Genomic DNA, 20,829 nt, shown 5'->3' on the forward strand with positions numbered 1-20,829 from the left:
AATAGAGTTATTTCTGACAATTGTGCACAGTTTACTAGTCAGCAGTTCAAGAAATTTGCAGAAGAGTGGGATTTTGCTCCTATTATGAGTAGTCCTGAATATCAACAGTCAAACAGCTTGACTAAATGTACAGTTTAAATGTGCAAAAGAGCTGTTAGAGAAATCCAGACATGACGATACTGATGTTTTTTCTCAACTTGTTAAATCTCAGAAACATTCCTCATAATAAACATCTTGGTTCACCTACCCAGAGACTTATGTCGAGACAAACCAGAACCACACTACCAATCAGCAGTAATTTATTGGTTCCATGTGCTAGGAACAGCAAAGCAGTAAAAGCCCAAATGTTGAAGAAGCATTTGTCTCAGAAATCTTACTATGATAAAACCAACAAACTGCTCAGTTCACTGAAAAAAGGGGAGATAGTGAGGATGCAGACGTCAAAAGGTTTTGATCGCACCAGATTTGTGAAACGTTTGTTTCAAGAGCTGAGATTGTACATTGTGGAATCACAAGAAGTGGAATTCAGACAAAATTGGAATGATTTGTTACTAGTGTCTGAACCAGTGTTACAGCATCTTTCATAGAGTGATATGAAAATATGTTCTTGATAAACTGAAGTTTGAAAAGGGTCTGCTTAAAAGAAAAATAAGTTATACATGAACTATATGCACAAATACAATGCTATCTTTAAAATGACTTTACGTGCAAGACTGTTTAAACAGGTTTAATGTCCTCTTAGCTACAGAATTGTATTTCCAGTGTTGTATTTGGTTCTGGGAGGGGTCGGTTTAGTCCAGCTGTACAAGTCAATTTAAAAACTTCCGGCATTTCTTTGCCCCACAGTTGCAAGGTAGTTTGTTACTAGCATCTTCTATGGGAAATTTATAATCGTACGTTAGCTCTTCACCACGGTAGATCTTTCGCATAGCAAAGATAACATTGTGCTTCTGACTGTCAATGTTAATAACACAAGAGTAACAGTTGGGCTCACAGGAGTGATTGATGAAATGGGCTGCATTTCCATGCATGGTAGCGTCAACCACTTCATAGTCATCGATGCGAAACATATAGCAACCAATCCCCTTACTATCATAGTACTTCTCTCATTTATCAGTAAGTACAGAGCGAATAACATTGCCCAAGTATTCAATCACCATTTCACCTGCGTCAATATTCCTTTTACAGAAAAGGCCTCTTCCATGAATACATGACCTATAGACTCCAACTGCTTCCTCTGAAGTCTTCCTTAAGTGTCTAAATCTCATTGGCATTGGCAGGTCCACACTTTTCGCCTTCCTTGCAGACTTCAGCTGCACTTCCTCCTCCTCTTCATCATTGGGATTGTAATCAGGAGGCTGGTGATGTTTTGAAGCCAGGAAATTGAACATATCAAAAGATGATTTTCTCTGATGCACGTCTGCCCTAGCTGAGCCATGCGCATTGAGTGGTGGCTCATCTGCTTCTTCAGGTTTATGAAATCAGAAACGATAATTCTGGCACTGCTTGGCCCCATAAAGCTGCTCAATCAGGAATACCACAGCATCATGGATAATTCCCAACATTTTTAAACCACTGACTCCTGCGAAAGAGAGCTGTTTTAATCTGGCATTAGTGCGTGCCTCTTGAACTTTGTCAGTAAGTCACTTCCACACCTCCTCTATACTTTCTGAGGAGTAGTGAAAACCATCATCACTCGATATTTCAAACATCAGCCCTTTCTTTGGTTTGTTCTCAGGAAAGCGTTCCTTTTTCTGTTCTTGCTCACTAAGATCCAGAACTGGGGAGCTCAAGATGTCCTTAATGTCATCAAACCGACTGGTTTCTGAAAGCCCAGTTCTTTCATTAGTAAGTGACTGGCCAAGCACTGACTGAGATTCTGGGACAGCTGTCACTTGCCCTGTTGAGTGCATACATTCCTGAGGTTGTTTTTGATTGTCAGTGTCCATTTCAGGCACATCTACTGCACTCATCCCTACGACTGAGCCTGGTGTCATAGCTTTATTTTATTTATTTATTTATTTATTTATTTATTCTTATTTATTTATTTTACATTTGTTGACCGGGCTAGTCTAGTTGGATATATGTCCATTTTCAGTAGAGGCCCGGGGAGAAAAGCTCCAAGTATTAATACATAGTTTAATAAAAAGTAATCATAAAAGTAATTACAGCTAAAATAGTAAGAAGGAAGTCAAGTAAAAAAAAGGTTTTTTTTTGTTTTTTTTTTTATGAGGAAATTGGGAGATTAATAACACAATAGTCTTACACATAAGTGAGATATGAGATCCTACATATTATGTCATGGGCAAAGCATAGTACTTTTTATAAAGTAACATAATTAGAAAGCATAATGAATAGACTGAGGATAAAGTAAAAAGGAACAGAAGGAAAGATAGGAAAGGTATCTGAGTTAGTATAGGATGAGTTTATGGATTTAATTAACTTTCTAGGGCTAAATAAAAGAGTTACTTTATGAAAGAGAGGCAGAATTTACACCTATGAAAGAGTGGAGAAACACTCAGAGATAACTAGTCAGCTTTGTCTTCTGTCATTAAATTGGAACCTCCTGAAGAATCTGGTTGCATATGAAATGTTTTATGCTTTTTTCCATTTCCTTTCTCCAGTGTTAGCTGTGGTATTTTTACTTTCACATGCGTCTTTGCAGAAACTGGAGTAGGAGTACTATGTCCCTGCTCTACTACCTGCAGTGATGCTGCAGATACTGAAGAGGCATGTAAAGATGCTGGAAGACGCTGGTGAGAAAAGCCAGCAGTACTGGGAAGGTCTGCAAGCTGTAGGATGGTAGCAGATGTATTACTGTAATCTAAATGTGCAGAACCTATTGCAGGTTTATCTACCAAAACCTGTGCCACATGCTGTTGCAAATGAAAGGAATCTTCTTGGTCAGAAGACAAATGAGTTACCTGCATTCCAACAGCTGAAGCTGATGGAAGCACACAGACACCTGATGTCACAGTTAAAGTGTTCATGTTTGGGCTTGGAGATGTTCCTAGTTCTGAGAAAGCTGCATTTGACTGCAAGGATGCTGACTGTTGTGAGCCTGTTTTGTACAGGCTGCCTATAGACCCTGCTACATCAGAGGAATCATGTAGTCTTGGACTTTTAAGGGTAACTGAAGGCTGATGCAAAATACTTTCAGAAAGGGAGCTGTCAGTAGTGGTCTGCGTGGATGAAGTCTGTAGAGCTACACTATGGATAGATTTATTTGGAGTTGATCCATGCAAATGACTTGTGGAAAGATGACTGACATCCTGATCAGCAGCACCTGAGGTGCTACCAACAGCTGTTGTCACAGTAATCGTCTTGGTTTGTGGAGGCAAAGGTGTTTGTTCAAAATACACTACTCCAGATTTTGACTTCTTGATGATGGCAGGAACTATTCGATGAGGTGTAGCATTTGGAAGACTGGCTAAATCTACCAAGACTGATTGGTTAGTTGTCCCTCCAGAATGCTGAGAGGTAGAAAAATTAATTAAAGTCAGGCTGGGAACAATTTCAGATGGACTTACTGCAGACTGAACACCAGATGGAGCAGGCTTTTTTTTCCTTAAATGTATTTTAGTCAGTAACCTCTTTCTACTAAGGCTAGACGATGGAGCTTGAACAGTGGAACTGAGGTCAGACCTCTGACTCAACTCTGATACAAGATGCTGGGAATCTTGACGAGGCTGTATGCCAATTAATAAGCCAGAAGCAGAACTGCTGATTGCAGACTGAAAAACAGTGGGAGTAGTTGCTGGGAAAGTACGTAACTGTGGACAATGTGATATTGGTAGCAGTCTTTTGTTAGATGAAGGAAAAACAGTCTGGTGAGGTGGTAATGCAGCACTTAGTCCTGGAGTTAATGGAAGCCCGGTTCCAATATGTCCAAGGACAGAAGCTGTTGCATCCATTACAGGTGCTGCAGGACTTACAGAAGATGAAAGCTGTATTTTTTTGTGTAACTCCATTTGGAAGGGTTTGAAGAACATACAAAGGCTGCATATGTTGATTGACAACAATTAATTTTTCTGTTGTAGGTGTCAAATGAGATGTGGTTTGCACTGCAGCATTTGTCACTTGGGAAGGGCCAGGACTGTCTGTTGAATTTGAGACATACTTCTGACCCTGCATTGGTACAGAGGGAGAAACAGGAACCTGGACATTTGGAGTTCCACTTCTGCTTATATCTTGACTGCTGGCATGCCCCTGATCAACCTGACTGCAAGAAGGGCTAGCTATATGCTCTGTTTCTATATGTCCTTGAATGAAATGATCTGGAGTCACCTGACCTTCATTAGTAGACTTGACAGCCTGTGACAACAAGTCTGCATCATCAACATCATCATCATCATCATCTTCACTAGATGTAGCAGACTTTTCAGAAAACACCTTTCTCAACAGTCTCCTCAGGAGACAGATTCAGCATCTCATCATCACCTGCACTTGTCAACTGGGACTCTGAGATTACCGGGAGATTGCTATGATTCTGACTAGGTACAGTAGGATTACGAGTTGTTAAAACAGACAGATCAGAAGGAAGCTCCAAAGGCAGCTCAAACTGTTCTGCAGATATTGAAGATGAAATGCCGCTGTCTACTGGCTCAGTGTTAGACAACTGCTGAGAAAACACTTCAGATAATCCCATGTCTTTTCCTCTATTACTGTCCAAACCCAAGCCCCCACTTAGTGTTGACACTTCAGATGACGATGACTCAGGGCTTTCTCCCAAAGCCTGCATAGAAGGAGTGTTCTTTAAGACGAAATCCATAATATCATGGGGGAGAATGTTGCCACAGTCATCACTGTTGTTGTTATTGTCAGAGTCAGATTTCAGCAGCTCTGTATTGAATGAATCCAGTATGTTTTTATCTGAAGGAGCATTTGCATGGGCTCTTCAACTCACATCCAAGGTTTCAAGTTGGGCATCTAAGGAATCCTGCCCTTGTGGCTTGACCCCGCCTAACCCTGGCTTAATCTTGCCTGTGACAAAGACTCTAGTTCTCAGAGTGACTTGTTCAATGTTCCTGTTCCAGAAAACATTCCGTTAGCAATCCCTGTTCCGGAGAAAATCCCTGAGACTCCTCAAGCAGAAAATTCTCCAGTGACTGTCCATGTTGCTAAACCCAGTCCTAACTATTATGTCATGGGATAAGGTCACATCTCTAAACCTAGTTCCAGATACACGACAGGACATGACTGTTGTTTTTCTTTATTAATGTCTCTATAATTGCATGCTTGTTTAAATGTTGTTTATATGAGATAGCTCAGTAAAGAGGGAGGATGTAGATCAGAGTGTGTGATACACCTTTAAGAAGCTTTCCATTGAGTCAGCACATGCATATAAGTACTGAGCACGTGCAAGCAAGAGTGCCATTTTGAGTGAGCATCCAGAGTGAGAGCTTGCAAGTATGTAGTCAGTCAGTTAGACAGTTTGTTTAAGTTTAATGTTCCTGCCATCCATCCTGATGTATTTGTATACAGTAAACTACTTAAACAAACACCCAAGCCTCAACGTCTTCTTAATGCACATAAGAAGAGCGACAGTTTGTACAGTCTTGGCAGAACAGATCAACATGGAGACATCGGCATATTGTATTATTGTGGAATGTTTACTAGCTTTTTGGAGGCCATTTATCAAAATATTAAATAGGAATGGGTCTAGTATGGATCCTTGGGGAACACTCACAGTCATGAGAAGGAAGGAGGTGATGTCAAAGTGCCATTTGACTGTCGGTTGTCAACCAGATAGGTAACTATTGAACCAGAAGTTAAAGAGTGGGCCTAGTCCTAGAGATGAGAGACTAATGAGGAGTTTTGGGTGCGCTACAGTGTCAAAAGCCATGAACAGCTCCAGGAAATGCCAGTTTGCCAGCATTTCTGTGATGGCTAACAGTGGAGGTTGTGAAATTGAGGAGGGCAGAGATGGTGCTGTGATGTGGTCAAAAGCCATGCTGAGTAGGAGATTGTAGATTATTGTCAAGGACTGACATAAGTGGTTGAGTCTGAATGCAGTTTTCAAGAATTTCAGTTCATTCTGTTAAGAGGCTGACTTGCATTACATTTAACCAATCATATCTTCCACTACCTCTAGACAATCAAAATATACCCTCCACTCCTAGCCACACCTCCACTATTCCTCTGTATAGTATATCTGTCTTTATACACTAGACTGCGTAATATAATTTCCCACTATCTCTACCCATACTTACCACTGCTTTAACTATCCCGAGTAGCATTTAAATACATCTCCTCAGTCTTTGTCTCTCTACTCAAACACACGACTCATACAAAATTATTACTACTTTCAATTTTAGTAGTACTTGCCAAAATAAGCTCCCTGCAATACCAAACACACAGCACAAATCGTCCCTCCTCTACTTCACAAGAACCCTACCCCACCCACATGATCAATTTCACATAGCACCTACCCTTTTCAATATTAGCTACACTCACTTTTTCAAACATACATTTCTTCACCTCTGCCACAATAACTATCATTCAGACCCAACCTCCAACGAAAAATAAAACAAAACTCTCACCATGGAATACCACTCAACTTGCTAATGCTATCACTCTCAGGGGATGCTCATCCCAATCCGGGGCCATAGTTTCAAGCAACATCCATTTCATCCTTAGGAAATCATAAAGAAAACAAACAGTACAGGACTGCTCATATTCAATATAATCCTCAGGATCATCCAAGATAAACGTCCTGAAGTACACTATTGGACTGCACATCATTTTTTACATTATCTTAGCCACAGAAACATGGCTAAAAAGTGAAATTAAGGATGAAGAGGTAGATCCTCCAGGATACACAATGCTTACATTTGATAGAAGAAACGAAAAAGCAGGAATTGCAGTTATTATATAGAAAAGTGTGACCTTCACCCCTTCTGTTGCCCAGTCAGAAATTTGCATGTCTTCACTTAAAATAAATAAATGCAAAAATCACTATAATAGAAGCCTATATCCCTCCAGACAACAATAATAATACTGTAGAATAACTCCTCTCTTGGGTATCCAAAAGCATTTCAAAATAATAGACTAGTTAAAAATAAGAAATGATACTACCAGCAATAATATCAATCTTTATGGATTCAGTCAACTCATATGCACCCCAATTAGATACAACAAACATTGTAAAAGTCAAAACCTCCTAGACTGGATCTTAACTGCCTAAATGGAATCTCATCTTTAGGCTCCCTCCCTGACAATTTAAGTGACTACCTACCCACTTTTGTCTCTTTAATTTCTCCAAGCCTTTTGGGTTTCTAATACAATGACAGGAATGGGCCCCATTCCTAAGTCAAAGTATGATTATAGTTCATGAAATTAGTATTGTTTCACTCTTTGATGTTAGCCAGAAGTGCGCTTCACAGCACTCGCCATGTGCCCATTAATGACTCCTTTTGCAATTCATATGGAGTTACATGTACTGGTAACATATCTAAGTATGTTTATAAATTATTTTTATATTGCTCCTACTACTACTACTGGAACTGTCTGGGTATCCTTCTTCCACATTGCCCTTGTTTCTCCCTGCAAATCCTAGTATTTTATGAATTTGTGTCTGTCTGTATGTAAGACACTGTAATCACTGGGTACAGCAATTTCAATGATCAATGCTACTTTTGTCTTGTTTTCGTGAACTATTATGTCTTGTTTTCTCACATCTGTTTTTTTGAACTGTTGTTAATGGGTTATGTGATATAAACTTCATAATTTTCTATAATGTTTTGTGGTTCATGTTTCCAGTGTTTTTCAGCTACTTCAATATTATAATGTTTGAACAATCCCCATTACTTCCGGTTTGATTTCCATTCCCGCTTGGCATGTACATGCTTCTGCTAGACTAAGCAGGGAAGTCATCTTAGATTTATTCTCCTCGTGTTTTAAAACTTTCACTCCATTTAGGTCTTGAGAGGTCAGCAGATATGTATGCAGTCCTATGATTGCAGATCTATACATGTAATCAATTTCTAGGAGGCCTATACTTTCTTCAGAACTGGGAATATATAGTCATGGTATACATCGATTTTTATAAATCATCTAATAAGCATGAAACATCCTTGTTTTCCTGTTATAGTAGAGTGCTGTGCCATATTTGGTTTGCTTGACAAAAATGTAACAAAATATCAAAGCAAGATAACAAAATCCCCCCAGAAAGGAAAAGGAGAAGGATATATGACCCACACTACTCCGACTCTCACACTCAATGTGCCCTAATTCATGAAAGCATATTTCAAACTGTGTAAGATAGTACAGGAAAAAACCCACTGAAATAAAAGAGCAAACCATATGCAGCAAAATCATACAGATTCCAACAATCATAAAATATGCCCGAACATAAAGCTTTAAGTGTACCAGCCCTGTTTTATTAGTTCAACATGCTGTTACCAAGTATTTATTTATGTTATTAATAAAATTATTTATACGAACAGAATGCAGGAGTTTGCCCCAAAGTACCCTTGAACGTATTATTATTCTGTGCCCATATATAATAGTCTCTCTCTCTATATGTATATATATATATATATATATATATATATATATATATATATATATATATATATATATATATATATATATGTAGCTGTATAGACATGTGTTTTTTTTTAATATGAGAGCACTCAACCTTCAGATGTGTAGTATCACAACTTAATAAGAAATCACCCCATGCCCAACATTGGTTAGTGTGCCTGTACTTTATGTGTTTTTTTATACATATATATTATTTATACGGCATATATATGTTTTTATTTTTATATCTACAACGAACTGAATATTATTAATATGTCATATTTTTAAATATATATATATATATATATATATATATATATATATATATATATATATATATATATATATATTATTATTTCAATACAATGTTTATAATTTAAAATACCCCCCGGCCACCATGAGTAACTTGCCATAAGTCTGCTTGTTCTTTTTTTTGTTTGTTTTTTGTTTTTGTTGTTGTTTTTTTAAACATATTAATTAAATTAAATAAATTGTGACAGCCGCGGTGGTGCAGCGGTAGCATTGTTGCCTCACAGCAAGTGGTTCTCCCGTTTAATTCTCGGCTGGATCACCTTCTGTGTGGAATCTGCATGTCTTCCCCGTGGTTGAGTGGCTTTCGAAAGACATGTGTGAATGGGCGTGCCTTCGTTGAAGGTTGGGCGTTAAGCTGGCACCTTTCACCGTGAAAAATGTACTGCCGATCATTAGCAAACCAGAGTATTGCTGTGGCAATCCCTAACCGGGAAAAAACAAAGGAACAACAATTAAATTAAATAAATTGTTAAAACCAGAATGCTGGCACTTCACCAATGACTAAGCAGCCACTATACAGCTGATAAGCCCTCACCATGCCCTACATCCGGTCGCTGCCATCTGGCTCCATCTTCTTCAGTTGGCATGCCTGCTGATGGATCTGGCAGGCAAAAACAGAAGCACTCCCCTAAATAGGGAGTGCAGCATCTGACCCCCCCCCCCCATGATGATGACTCACAGCTTGCAGACAATGAGCCGTTATAATAAAGTTTCATAATTATGAAGTTAAGAATATTTGTACCAAGTTCTTAGCAATGAATAAAACATTGTATCCATAAGATAAACAAACATAACCATACCTTACTGTATAAAACAGTGAATCATTGCATATTTTATTAATGAATAAGTACTACTGACAGCACTAACAGAAATAAATCAAAACTGGTATGGTTCATGCTTTGAGTCTCTTAGCCAGCACAGCTGCTGCTAAACCCACTTGACAAATATTTCAGATGGGCAAAAAACTGCCTGCATTTAAGCTCACACTGTGTAGTTTAGAGATGTTTGGGGTTTTCATAGCACAATTAATTAAGAGACAGAAGGAATAAATAGTAATTAGCAGTGCATTAAAGTACAGCAACAGTAACAAAGTGGCTGATTATGTGGTGTTAGTATTTGCCAAAGAGATAAGATAAGACTCAGTGCCACTTATGAGTCCAGAAAGAAAGCTGCATTCATATCCTCCTGAGTAATTAACTACATCCTTCAGCTCAAGACAGCCTGATGAAACTGCTTTTAGCCAGACTATGCATATTCTCCAGGACTGTAATGTAGCAGTGATGTTAGGCTGGTGGTGTTAGCTATGATTTATTGAACTAAACATTTAGAATTTAATGTAAAATAAATACTGAAAAACAGTGCACAGAATTCATGGTAACTGGCTGCATAAAGAAGTTAGAAGAATTGCCTACATCTTGTAACACTGCAGTAGTGGATAAAACTTCCCAGGACATCTGAATTCTTGATCTGCAGTCCTGAGTAATATAACAACCCATCCTTCACTGATGAACTTTTTTCTGAATCGTGTGCTTGACCACTGAAGTCAGGTTAATTTAAATAGCTTGAGATGAGTGCCACAATTTTATCAGTGCCCATGGAATTCTAATTTTCTTTCTGTCATAGAAGCTTTGACTTATTATGTCGGTTAAGTTCACCTTTATGTGAAAATATAGATTACATGGCACACAAATGTTATCTTGAATGAATTATAAAGATATGCTGCTCTGAAGATCAGCAAAGGCTTCCACACAGCATGGTCACTGAATAATTTTGAAGCTGTATGAATTTTTACATTTGTTTCCCCAGAAGTTGTGATTCTCCTTGTAGTTAAATTCACCTTTAAGATGGATAAATTATGATTACGGGGAAATGAAAAGAAAAATGCACTGTATTTTTTAAAGACTTTTTTAAATTGGTTGTTCTCCACTTCCAAAAAATCATCAATCATTAAACTGTCGTTGACATTTATGAAATATCTGATGTTTGAAAGTGCAGTCAGACCAATCTATTTATCATACGGTTATCCCAAAAATAATGATAATAAAATATCAGTGTGCGAACATTGGCTCTAGATGACTGCCAATGCTGAAGGGACACCCTGACTTCGTGCAAAAATGGGAAAAGTGTTTTGGTTGGAAAAATGTATAATAAAATAAATTTACTTTTGTTTTATAGTCAATATAGCTCATCAAAACAAATAATAATATATCAGTAAAGTAGGTCTGCTATGAATCAAATTAGAAAATGACAGTAACACTGCAAAAACCTAACGACAGTATAGAAATGTAAGAACTGATGTAAAGAACTTCATCTGGAAATTGAAGGAACAGGTAACCTAACGACAGTATAGAAATGTAAGAACTGACGTAAAAAACTTCATCTGGAAATTGAAGGAACAGGTGAGATCTTAGCTTTCTATAAATTGGCTGATACTGTCTTTCTATAATCACTGTGTTTAGAATATCTGGTGATCGATGGTTCATAGGTTCATAGGTTCATAGGTTCATACTAGGCTATCTGCCCTATGGCATTTATAAGCCTAGCCAGAATGTGTTTGGCTTTCGCCACCCATTTTAAATTTATTTTGCTATGCCATTTTTCGAGGTTAGTACACTGTGCCTCTGTCTAACAGTGACACAGAAGTGATACCCAGGGTAAACCTACGATCTCCCATCCACTCATCAAGATTCCTCTTGAAGAGAGTCAATGAGGGACTCTGCCTAACCTGGACTGGGATTTTATTCCAGAGTGAAGGGAGCCTCTGGGTTATGAATCTGTCCCTCCAGCATGTCTTATTTATTTCAGTGCTGAGGTTCAAGTCTCTCGAGCGCATAGCTCGATGGGATTTGGATTTTCTGAGGTGCAGCATGTCCATTAATTCCGGGTTGGACATGGCTTTATACGTCAGGCACAGATCGCCTCTGAACAGGTGGTATGCCACTGAGTAGAGCTGGAGTTTCTTTAACCGGGCAGCATATGGCATCTGTTTGAGCCCTTTGATCCTCTTGGTGAGGTACTTTTGGGGTCTTTCCAGTTGCTGCAGGTGTCTGGTAAGGTACATCCCAAAGGGGCATTGTACTCAATTATGGGCCTGATGAGGGATGAGTAAAGAGGCATGATGACCTCCCTGATCTAGATGTGAATCCCTTCATGATTAGGTGGGCTATATAAAATGTTTTTCTAACCACTTTGGCCACATGGTTGTCAAATGAGAGATTGCTATCAACTTGGGTCCCCAGGTCCCTAATTACTTCTTCTGTACTTAATGGATTACCACCTATGTGGTAATTTGTGGGCACTTTGTTTTGCCAAAGGGGATGACTATACACTTTTGGAATTTAGCTTGAGGCCATGGCTCTGGCACCAGTTGTCTGTTTCTATGAGGCCCTTTTGGAGGATGCTTGTGTCGGCTGGAGAGTCGATTATGGTGCCCAGTTTGCAGTCATCTGCGAACTTGGTCAGCCACAGTCCTTCCGTGTTGGCCTGTACCTCCGAGAAATATATACCGAACAAGAGAGGTCCCAGGACTGAGCCTTGTGGGACACCACTTGTAACTGGTTTGGAGTCTGACATGGCTCCAGCAATTCTAACCATGTGGGTTCTGTCCTTGAGCCAGTTTGCAATCCATCTAGTGACAAAGGGGTTTATATTTAAGCTGGTGAGCTTATCTATAATGCCTGAGTGGGGTATTGTATCGAAGGCTTTTGCGAGGTCCAGGTAGGCTGTGTGGACGACCTTCCCCTCGTCAATGGCCTTGTAACTGTTTCAAAGAAATCAACCAGGTTTAAGAGGCAGGATCTGCCCTTAACAAAGCCGAACTGGGTAGGATCCAGTGTCTGTAGGTCCCCAATATCTTTATTTATGAGGTCCATGATGATCCTTTCCATAGCTTTGCAGACCAAGCTAGTCAGGCTTATGGGGTGATAGTTTCCAGGATCCGTTGAGGCACCACCTTTATAGAGAGGGACCACTGTTGCTGTACGCCACTCTTTGGGCACATATCCTGTAGTAAGGCTGAGATTGAACAGTAGTTTTATGTTTGGGTTTAGCTCTTCTTGGAGTTCATGTAGGACGCAGCCCGGGACACCATCTGGTCCCATTGATGCTGTGTTTTTTGCTTTGGAGAGGGTGGCTCTTACATGAGCATCTGAGATGTCAGGGGGGCAGCACTCTGCTGGGATAGATATTTGCCCTTTTGGTGGGGAGGGGGTGGAGAAGTTTGCGTTGAACCTGTCAGCTAGGATGTTGGCAATGTCTGTGGGTTCAGTGTATTTTTTGTCATTTTGGACTAATTCTGAGCATATCTGGGAATTACCACCCAGGTTCCTAAGATAACTAAAGAAAGCCTTGTGATTATCCTTAGTGTCCTGTGCTATTTTTCTCTTGAAGCTGGCCTTAGACAATTTTATGAGTGCCCGTAGTTTTTTCTAATACTGATCAGTGATGCCTTCCCTTTTTGGGATTTTGCTCTATCATTTAGTAGCTTTCTCCTTCTATTGTATAGTTTGTTTATGGCTGGGGTCCACCAGACAAGACGTCTGCCTTTGGAGGATTGGGTCTTGGTTTTATTTGGGATCGCATGATCCATGCATTCCTGAAGGTGTTCATAGAATGCGTTTATAAAGGATTCTGCAGTCTGGGCCGTATTTTCCACAGGCCCGGGGGCTTTGAAGGATTCCACCTTGGTTTTGAGGAGTGTGAAATTTGCTTTAGAGAAGTTTTTCACTGTGGTTTTCTGGGCAGAGGGTGGGGTCGGGATGTGAATATCCAGTGAGATTAGTTTATGGTCTGATCTTACCAGTGAGGGATACACTTCTGGTCTGGAGCATAGAGTCCCCATGTTGGTGATGATCAGGTCCAGTATGTTTTCCCCTCTTGTGGGAGTGGTAACAAGTTGTTCCATAGCATTTGAGTTTATAAATTCTAGGAACCTTTGGGCTAGGGTGTTGGAGCTAGAGTAATGCTCCCAGTCTATGTTTGGGTAGTTGAAGTCGCCCAATATAATGGTGTTTGGAGAGACCTTCATATTTTCCAGTGTTCTCAGGAAGGCTGAGTGGGGTTCCTGGGTTTGGGAGGGTGGTCTGTAGCAGGCTATAAACTGGAAGGCAGTATTACCCACTGTTAGTTGCACATGGATAGTCTCTGATGCTTCGTGCTTTGCCACCAACCTGGAGGTGTGGGTATCTTTGATGAATATCGATACTCCCCCTCCTTTTGTGGTTTGGTCCAAGTTTTGGGGCCGAAAAGCATGGTATGAGGTATAACCTGGTAGTGCTGGGGTGCTCTTGGGAGCCCTAAACCAAGTTTCTGTTACTGCACAGATATCGATGTTCTCCATGCTAAGGAGAGTTTTGAGTGCATGCATCTTGAGGTTTAGACTTCTGGCGTTGAGTAGCATTACTGTTAGTTTCTTATCCCTTGTGATACCTATGGAGGAGGGTTTGTCTTTTGAGCCTTGCCTAAAAAAGGCACTATGGGGGTAGCAAGAGCCTTTGCCAATATCCGAAAGCCCAGGGGTGACAGGTGCAAGCCGTCCCTAGTGAAGCATCGTGGCTTGTCAAGCATATCATCCCAAGCTAACAGGCATTGGATCTCCTTTGAATGACACCAGTACTTAAGCCAATTGTTGAAATTGATCATCTTGTCTTCATATTGTGGCATCATTCTTGGTGAGCATAAGATGCTACTCAAGGTCAGGGTCATACCGGCCTGGGCTACATGCTCAGAGAGCTCCTTTATGTCTCTTTTCATATAGTCCAGGGAGGTATGCCTCAGGTCATTCACACCAGCATGGACAATGACTGAGTCATATTTGTACTTGCCTTAAAATGACCTGAGTGCTTGTGTTATGTGGTGGATCCTAGCACCCGACAGGCTGCTCACCGTGACCCTCTCCTTGTTCAGCCTGGTGAGCGGGACGTCAGTGTGCCTGACGATAGAGTCACCTATTACAAGTGTATCAGGTGTGTTGTTTAGTCTTAAGGGCTGTGACTGTTCGGCACACTGGCTTTGTGAGATATGTGTTGCACGTGTTTTGTTTTGGGGTAGCGGTTGCTTGGGTGTCTGCTTTGGAGGTCTCTGCTGCTTAGGCAGATCTTTATTTAGAGCCTCTGAGTATGTTTTTGTGTGATTATGTGTTTGGTTTGCTGTCATGGTAGGTCTATGTGAGACTGGAATTGTAGTGAGTGTGGTTTCCTTCTCCTCCTGACTGGTTATGCCAGTACTGAGTTGAGAGAGTTTAGCCTCCAGTTTGGCTATATGGTTGCATCTCTCACATGTGTTGGAATTTGTTGGGAGGAGGAGAGGGCTGTCTGTGTACATGAGGCAGTTGTAACATTGCCTCAAGATTCCCAGATTCACCAGCTGGACCGGAGAGGAGATTGACAACTGACCTTTGGACATGCTAGAATAATATTGGGAATTCCTTAATAATTGAAAACAAGGGCCAGTGGGGAGTGAGGGTGTAGTGCTTTTAATTTTTAGTGCTGACTTATATAATTGCTTTAGTGAGCAAGTGCCAGGTAACTTAAGTGCAATGTGTTACAGATAACTTAAATGCAAAAACGACAAACATGGTTATTCTTTCTTTTCAGTTGTAGAAAAATAAATGTTCTAATCACATCTTCTCCTGTAACAAATCTTTTTATGTTGCAGTAGAACTCCTTTTAAAGGCATAAAGGGATACAATAGAGTTGCACTGCTCAAAAATGTAATTCCTTAAGTAGTAGCTAAAATATTTACTTTTTAGCATAAGCTTACTGAAAAAGTACTCTACCACCTCTAGAAAAGTTTAACTAATCTAAATTAAAAGTAATGATTTCTTTAGCTTTGCTTTTGTGATTTACTTCTTCTGTAATGCTTATAACATAAAAAAATGGATATGGTCTTTTACATAATCTACATTTTTTAGACTGTGGAACCCAGACTCAATACAACTATTGTATAATTTTTAAAATGTATATCTCCATAATATCAACATGTAAGCTTATTTACAAATGATTAAATGGAATTGGCTTGGTTTATTACATTTCCACTTAATACATATGTAATGATGATAGTGAAATCAAAAATATATACAAAATAATCACTGCTCTCAAATGTCCAGATTTTTGCAGGAATGTCCAGATTTTTGCTTCATATTTTTAGACTTTTTCTCATAAAACTTGTAGTTTTCTGGCAAATCACTGGAGATTAAAGTCACTAAATAATAAAAGTCATTTGAGTTTCAGGATTCATATCCTTCAGAAAATGCATGCTAAAACAAAACCTTGTATTCTATAAACTGTCTAAAACAAAACCTTGTATTCTAGAAACTGTCTAAGTTGTCAGCAGCAATATATTTGTCCCCCCCCCCCAATATTTTTGACTTTGTCCAGATTTTTTGCACAAAGAAGTTGAGAGGTAAGCAAATAATAGATTCCTAATGTTTTTAAGACAAGATGAAAACACATTGTAGTGAAATTTATACAATACAATCAAAACTTTCCAGCAAATAATACAAAACGGAGTGTAGCATATGTAAACAGAGTGATCTAATAGTCTTATTTGTTAAAATGTGTTCTATAGTACAATACCATATCACCCAAGGGTGTTTAAAGTATATATCTAGCCAAGAACTGTAGTTTTCATTCTCAGAGTCAAAGAACACAAAACTCAAATATGTTTGGAAACCTCTTGACAGATCTTAAGCATAACTGATACTGTGACAATCTGGCTCCAGAAAGCAGCAAACATGTAAAGACTTCTCATTATCTTTTTAGGGATGATTTAAAACTGTAGAGCTCATTATATGAGGAACTGAAGGCACAACTGCAAGTGCTCAAAATATTTTCAGATGATATAAGAATGTCATTTAGTCTTGATAAATCTGCAGAAGCAACCTTTAAAGCAGGAAAACTGCAGCACCAAGAAAACATCAGCCTGGGAAAGGAATGTGATATTTAAGAACTAGAGCAAGAGGGAATATATTAATATTTGGGAATTGATGAAGGATCAACAATAAAACATGAACAAATGCAAATAAAACTTATTAAGGACTATTTGAGAAGATTAAAATTAATACTGAAAACCAGAGCTGACATCTAGGAACATAATTCAAGCTATAAACCAATTTGTTCTTCCTGTCCTAACTTACAGTTTTGGAGTGATTGACTGGCCCCAAAGGTGTGAGATTGGTTGGATAGGAAAACAAGAAGGATACTTCATGCTCATCAAATGATCTATAAAAATCAGGGCATACTAAGATTATATATTCCCCATTCTGAAGGGGGTATGGGCCTTCTAAAAAATGATTCCATGTATATACCTACAATCATAGCACTGCATACATATCTGCTGACCTCACAAGACCCAAATTTAGTGAAAGTTTTAAAACATGAGGAAACTAAGTCTAAGATGACTTCCCTGCTTAGTTAAGCAGAGGCATATCAGTGTCAAGAGCGAATGGAAATGAAGGATTAGATGAAAAGGCAAAAAATGTGGAAAATGCATAAATATAGTTGCAAGTATCGAAAATGCTTGGAACATCCTAATGTTGATCAGGATCAGATGAAGAATGGTTAATGAGAGGTGAATTTAAAATAAAAGATGAAAAGTTAAAATTGGTAGACCAAGATAGTGGACTAAGTACATGCTGGTTTACAAAGTTCAGTGAACATGTGGGAGAAACAGACAAATGTAGGTTTTGAAAAACATACTTGGAAACAGTTGCACATCTTGTTGATGGTTGTAATATTCTAATAGCAGAAAGACTGTATAATGAAAGGCATAATAATCTAGCAAAACTGTTGCATTGCAGAAGGTGCAAACATTTTCATACTGAAATAGCTGAAATACTGGAAACATGAGCCACAAAGCATTAGAGAAAATTATGAAGTTTATATCACATGGGATCACTCATTAACTAACAGTTCAAAAAACTACAAAGATTTGCAGACAGAAATGAGGGCAGTGTGGAAGAAGGATACCCAGATAGTTCCAATAGGAGGATTCTTATAAAAAAGAATTTACAGTCGTACTTAGATATGTTACCAATACATGTAACTCCACATAAATTGAAGAATGAGTCAATACTTGGCACATTGTGGGTGCTGTGAAGAGCACTTCTGGCTAACATCAAAGATTGAAACAATACTAATTTCATGAACCTTAATCATACTTTGTCTTAGGAATGGGGTCCATTCCCATCATTGCATTAGAAACCCAAAATACTTGGAGAAATTAAAAAAAGAAAGATAAATATGTTCTCATCTATGATGGATACAAAATTCATGATAACAAACAACCTTTGAGCTTTTATCAGAACTATAAATCTTAGCCCCTTGTATTAAATATCCTATATACAATGAATAAAGTCTGAAAATCATAACATAAATCAGGATATACACTTGTTTGGATGATACCACAGAAATAAAAAGAATTCTGTGTCTTTGATGCTGGTGCTGGCAATGATATGTTTCCATTACCAAAATCATGAAAGGAAAGATGATCTGTCTTAGTCTATATATACAGTGGATATAAAAAGTGTACACACCCCTGCTAAAATGCCAGGTTTTTGTGATATAAAAAATGAGACCACAATAAATCATTTCAAAACTTTTCCCACATTTAATGTGACCTATAACCTGTACAATTCAATTGAAAAACAAACAAATCTGTTAGGGGAAAAATATAAAAAATAAAAAACGTACAACAAGCTGGTTGCATATTTGTACACAGCCTTAAACTAATACTTTGTTGAAGCACCTTTTGATTTAATTACAGCATTCAATCTTCTTGGGTAGGAGTCTATCAGCATGGTTCATCTTGATTTGACAATATTTGCCCACTCTTCCTTGCAAAAGCACTCCAAATATATTAGATTGCGATGGCATTTCTTGTGCACAGCCCTTTTCAAGTCACCCCACAGATTTCTATTGGATTTAGGTCTGGACTCTGGCTGGCCCATTCCAAAACTTTAATTTTCTTCTGCTGAAGCCATTCTTTTGTTGATTTTGATGTATGCTTGGGGTGATTGTCATATTGAAATGTAAAATTCCTCTTCATCTACAGCTTTCTAGCAGATGCCTGAAGGTTTTGGGCCAAAACGGACTGGTATTTGGAACTGTTCATAATTCCCCTCCACCTTGACTAAAGCCCCAGTTGCAGCTGAAGAAAAGCAACCTCAAATCATGATACTGCCACCGCCATGCTTCACTGTGGGGATGGTGTTCTTTTGGTGATGCGAAATGTTGTTTTTGCACGAAAAGTACCTTTATGAATTGTGGCCAAAAAGTTCAATCTTGGTCTCATCAGACCATAAGACATTTTCCCACATGCTTTTAGGAGACTTGATGCATTGTTTTGCAAGTTTTAGCCGGGCCTGGATGTTTTTCTTTTTAAGAAAATTCTTCTGTCTTGCAACCCTCCCACATAGTCCAGACATATAGAGAATATGGGAGATTGTTGTCACATGTGGTACACAACTAGTACTTGCCAGAAATTCCTGCAGCTCCTTCAGTGTTGCTGTAGATCTCTTGGCAGCTTCCCTGACCAGCTTTTGTTTTGTCTTTTCATCAATTTTGGAGGGACGTCCAGTTCTTTGCAATGTCACTGTTGTCCCATATTTTCTCCACTTTTTGATGACTATCTTCACTGTGTCCCATGGTATGTCCAATGCTGTGGAAACTTTTTTGTACCATTTTCCTGACTGATATCTTTCAACAATGAGATCCCTTTGATGCTTTGTAAGCTCTCTGCGAACCATGGATTTTGCTGTAGCACGCAACTGAGTAAATGTCAGGAAAATCCTTCTAGGCCAGCAGAATGTTATTTGGGGTTAATCAGAGTCTCTTTAATTGATGGCAGGTGTGTACCAAAGATGGCTGAATGCTATAATCAGATCAAAAGGTTCTTCACCAAAGTATTAGTTTAAGGGTATGCACACTTATGCAACCAGAGTATTGTACATTTTTTTTTATTTTTTATATTTTTCCCCTAACAGATTTGTTTGTTTTTTAATTTAATCGCACAGGTTATAGGTCGCATTAAAGGTGGAAAAAGTTTTGAAATTATTTATTGTGGTTTCATTTTTTATATCACAAAAACCTGATATTTAACAGGGCTGTGTACACTTTTTATATCCACTGTGTGCATCCAGCACTAAGCTCTTGGGTGTATCCATCGACAATCAGCTTAAATTTGACTTGCATGTTAATAACTGTATCAAAAAGACTCATTCAAAACTAGGGCTCCTTTACTGTAACAAGAAATTCCTTACCTCTGAAGCCAAGATTACTCTCTCTCTTACCTACCTTCTACTCAGTCTAATATACAGTTCTCAACTTCTCACAAATCTTAATACAGCACTCCTGACCAAACTCGAATCTACCTACAACAAGGTTGCTAGATTTCCTGCCTAATAAACCCTACAAATCCCATCACTGTCTCTTTCTAAAACACCTAAACTGGCTTGAATTACCCCACCAGCTTCTTCTCTCTCAGCTCCAGATCATCCATTCTATCCTATACCAGCCTTCCTACTGCCCAGCACTATCCCCTCTCATCTCCCATTATTCTCCCTCCAGACATCTCCAAAGCTCTAACCAAGACCTACTACAAATCTACAAACCCAAGTCTAAAGTTGGATGCAACATGTACGGCTATCACCACACTATGGCTTAGAATAGGCTCCCACTAGAAATCAGGACCCTTACACATCCTAAATAATTTAAGACAGCCACCAAATAGCACTTTAAAAGTCACTGGTCCTGCCACTGCACTCTCCCTCCTTAACATCCCCTACTTCTCATACCTTAATCTACTTTCTGCCCTTAACTCACTCTTCTCACTAGCTCTCTCTAATCTTCCTTGACTACTCTTTCTACTGTCTTCTAAAATCTGTTAAGGAAATTGTCTCGGAAAAACATTCTATTGTAATTGTCTTGCCTTCATGCAACTACATTATGATAAAACTGGGTTTTTGTAACCACTTACCCCAAAAACTATACTCAC

General features: G+C 38.9%; 1 protein-coding gene across 1 annotated transcript in view; it reads right to left on the reverse strand.

Moving 5' to 3' along the window:
* Window positions 1-809: 809 nt before the first annotated feature.
* Window positions 810-20,829, reverse strand: part of LOC122794831 (histone-lysine N-methyltransferase 2A-like) — a 71,359-nt gene continuing 51,339 nt past the window's right edge. Inside the window, 4 exon segments of the mRNA XM_044063436.1 lie at window positions 810-1,999; window positions 2,564-3,956; window positions 3,958-4,377; window positions 4,472-4,842. Of these exon segments, the coding sequence (XP_043919371.1) occupies window positions 810-1,999; window positions 2,564-3,956; window positions 3,958-4,377; window positions 4,472-4,842 (3,374 nt within the window).

The sequence above is a fragment of the Protopterus annectens genome, chromosome 2.part1 (genome assembly GCF_019279795.1).
Source record: "Protopterus annectens isolate FY-2018-M chromosome 2.part1, PAN1.0, whole genome shotgun sequence".
NCBI lineage: Eukaryota > Metazoa > Chordata > Ceratodontiformes > Protopteridae > Protopterus > Protopterus annectens.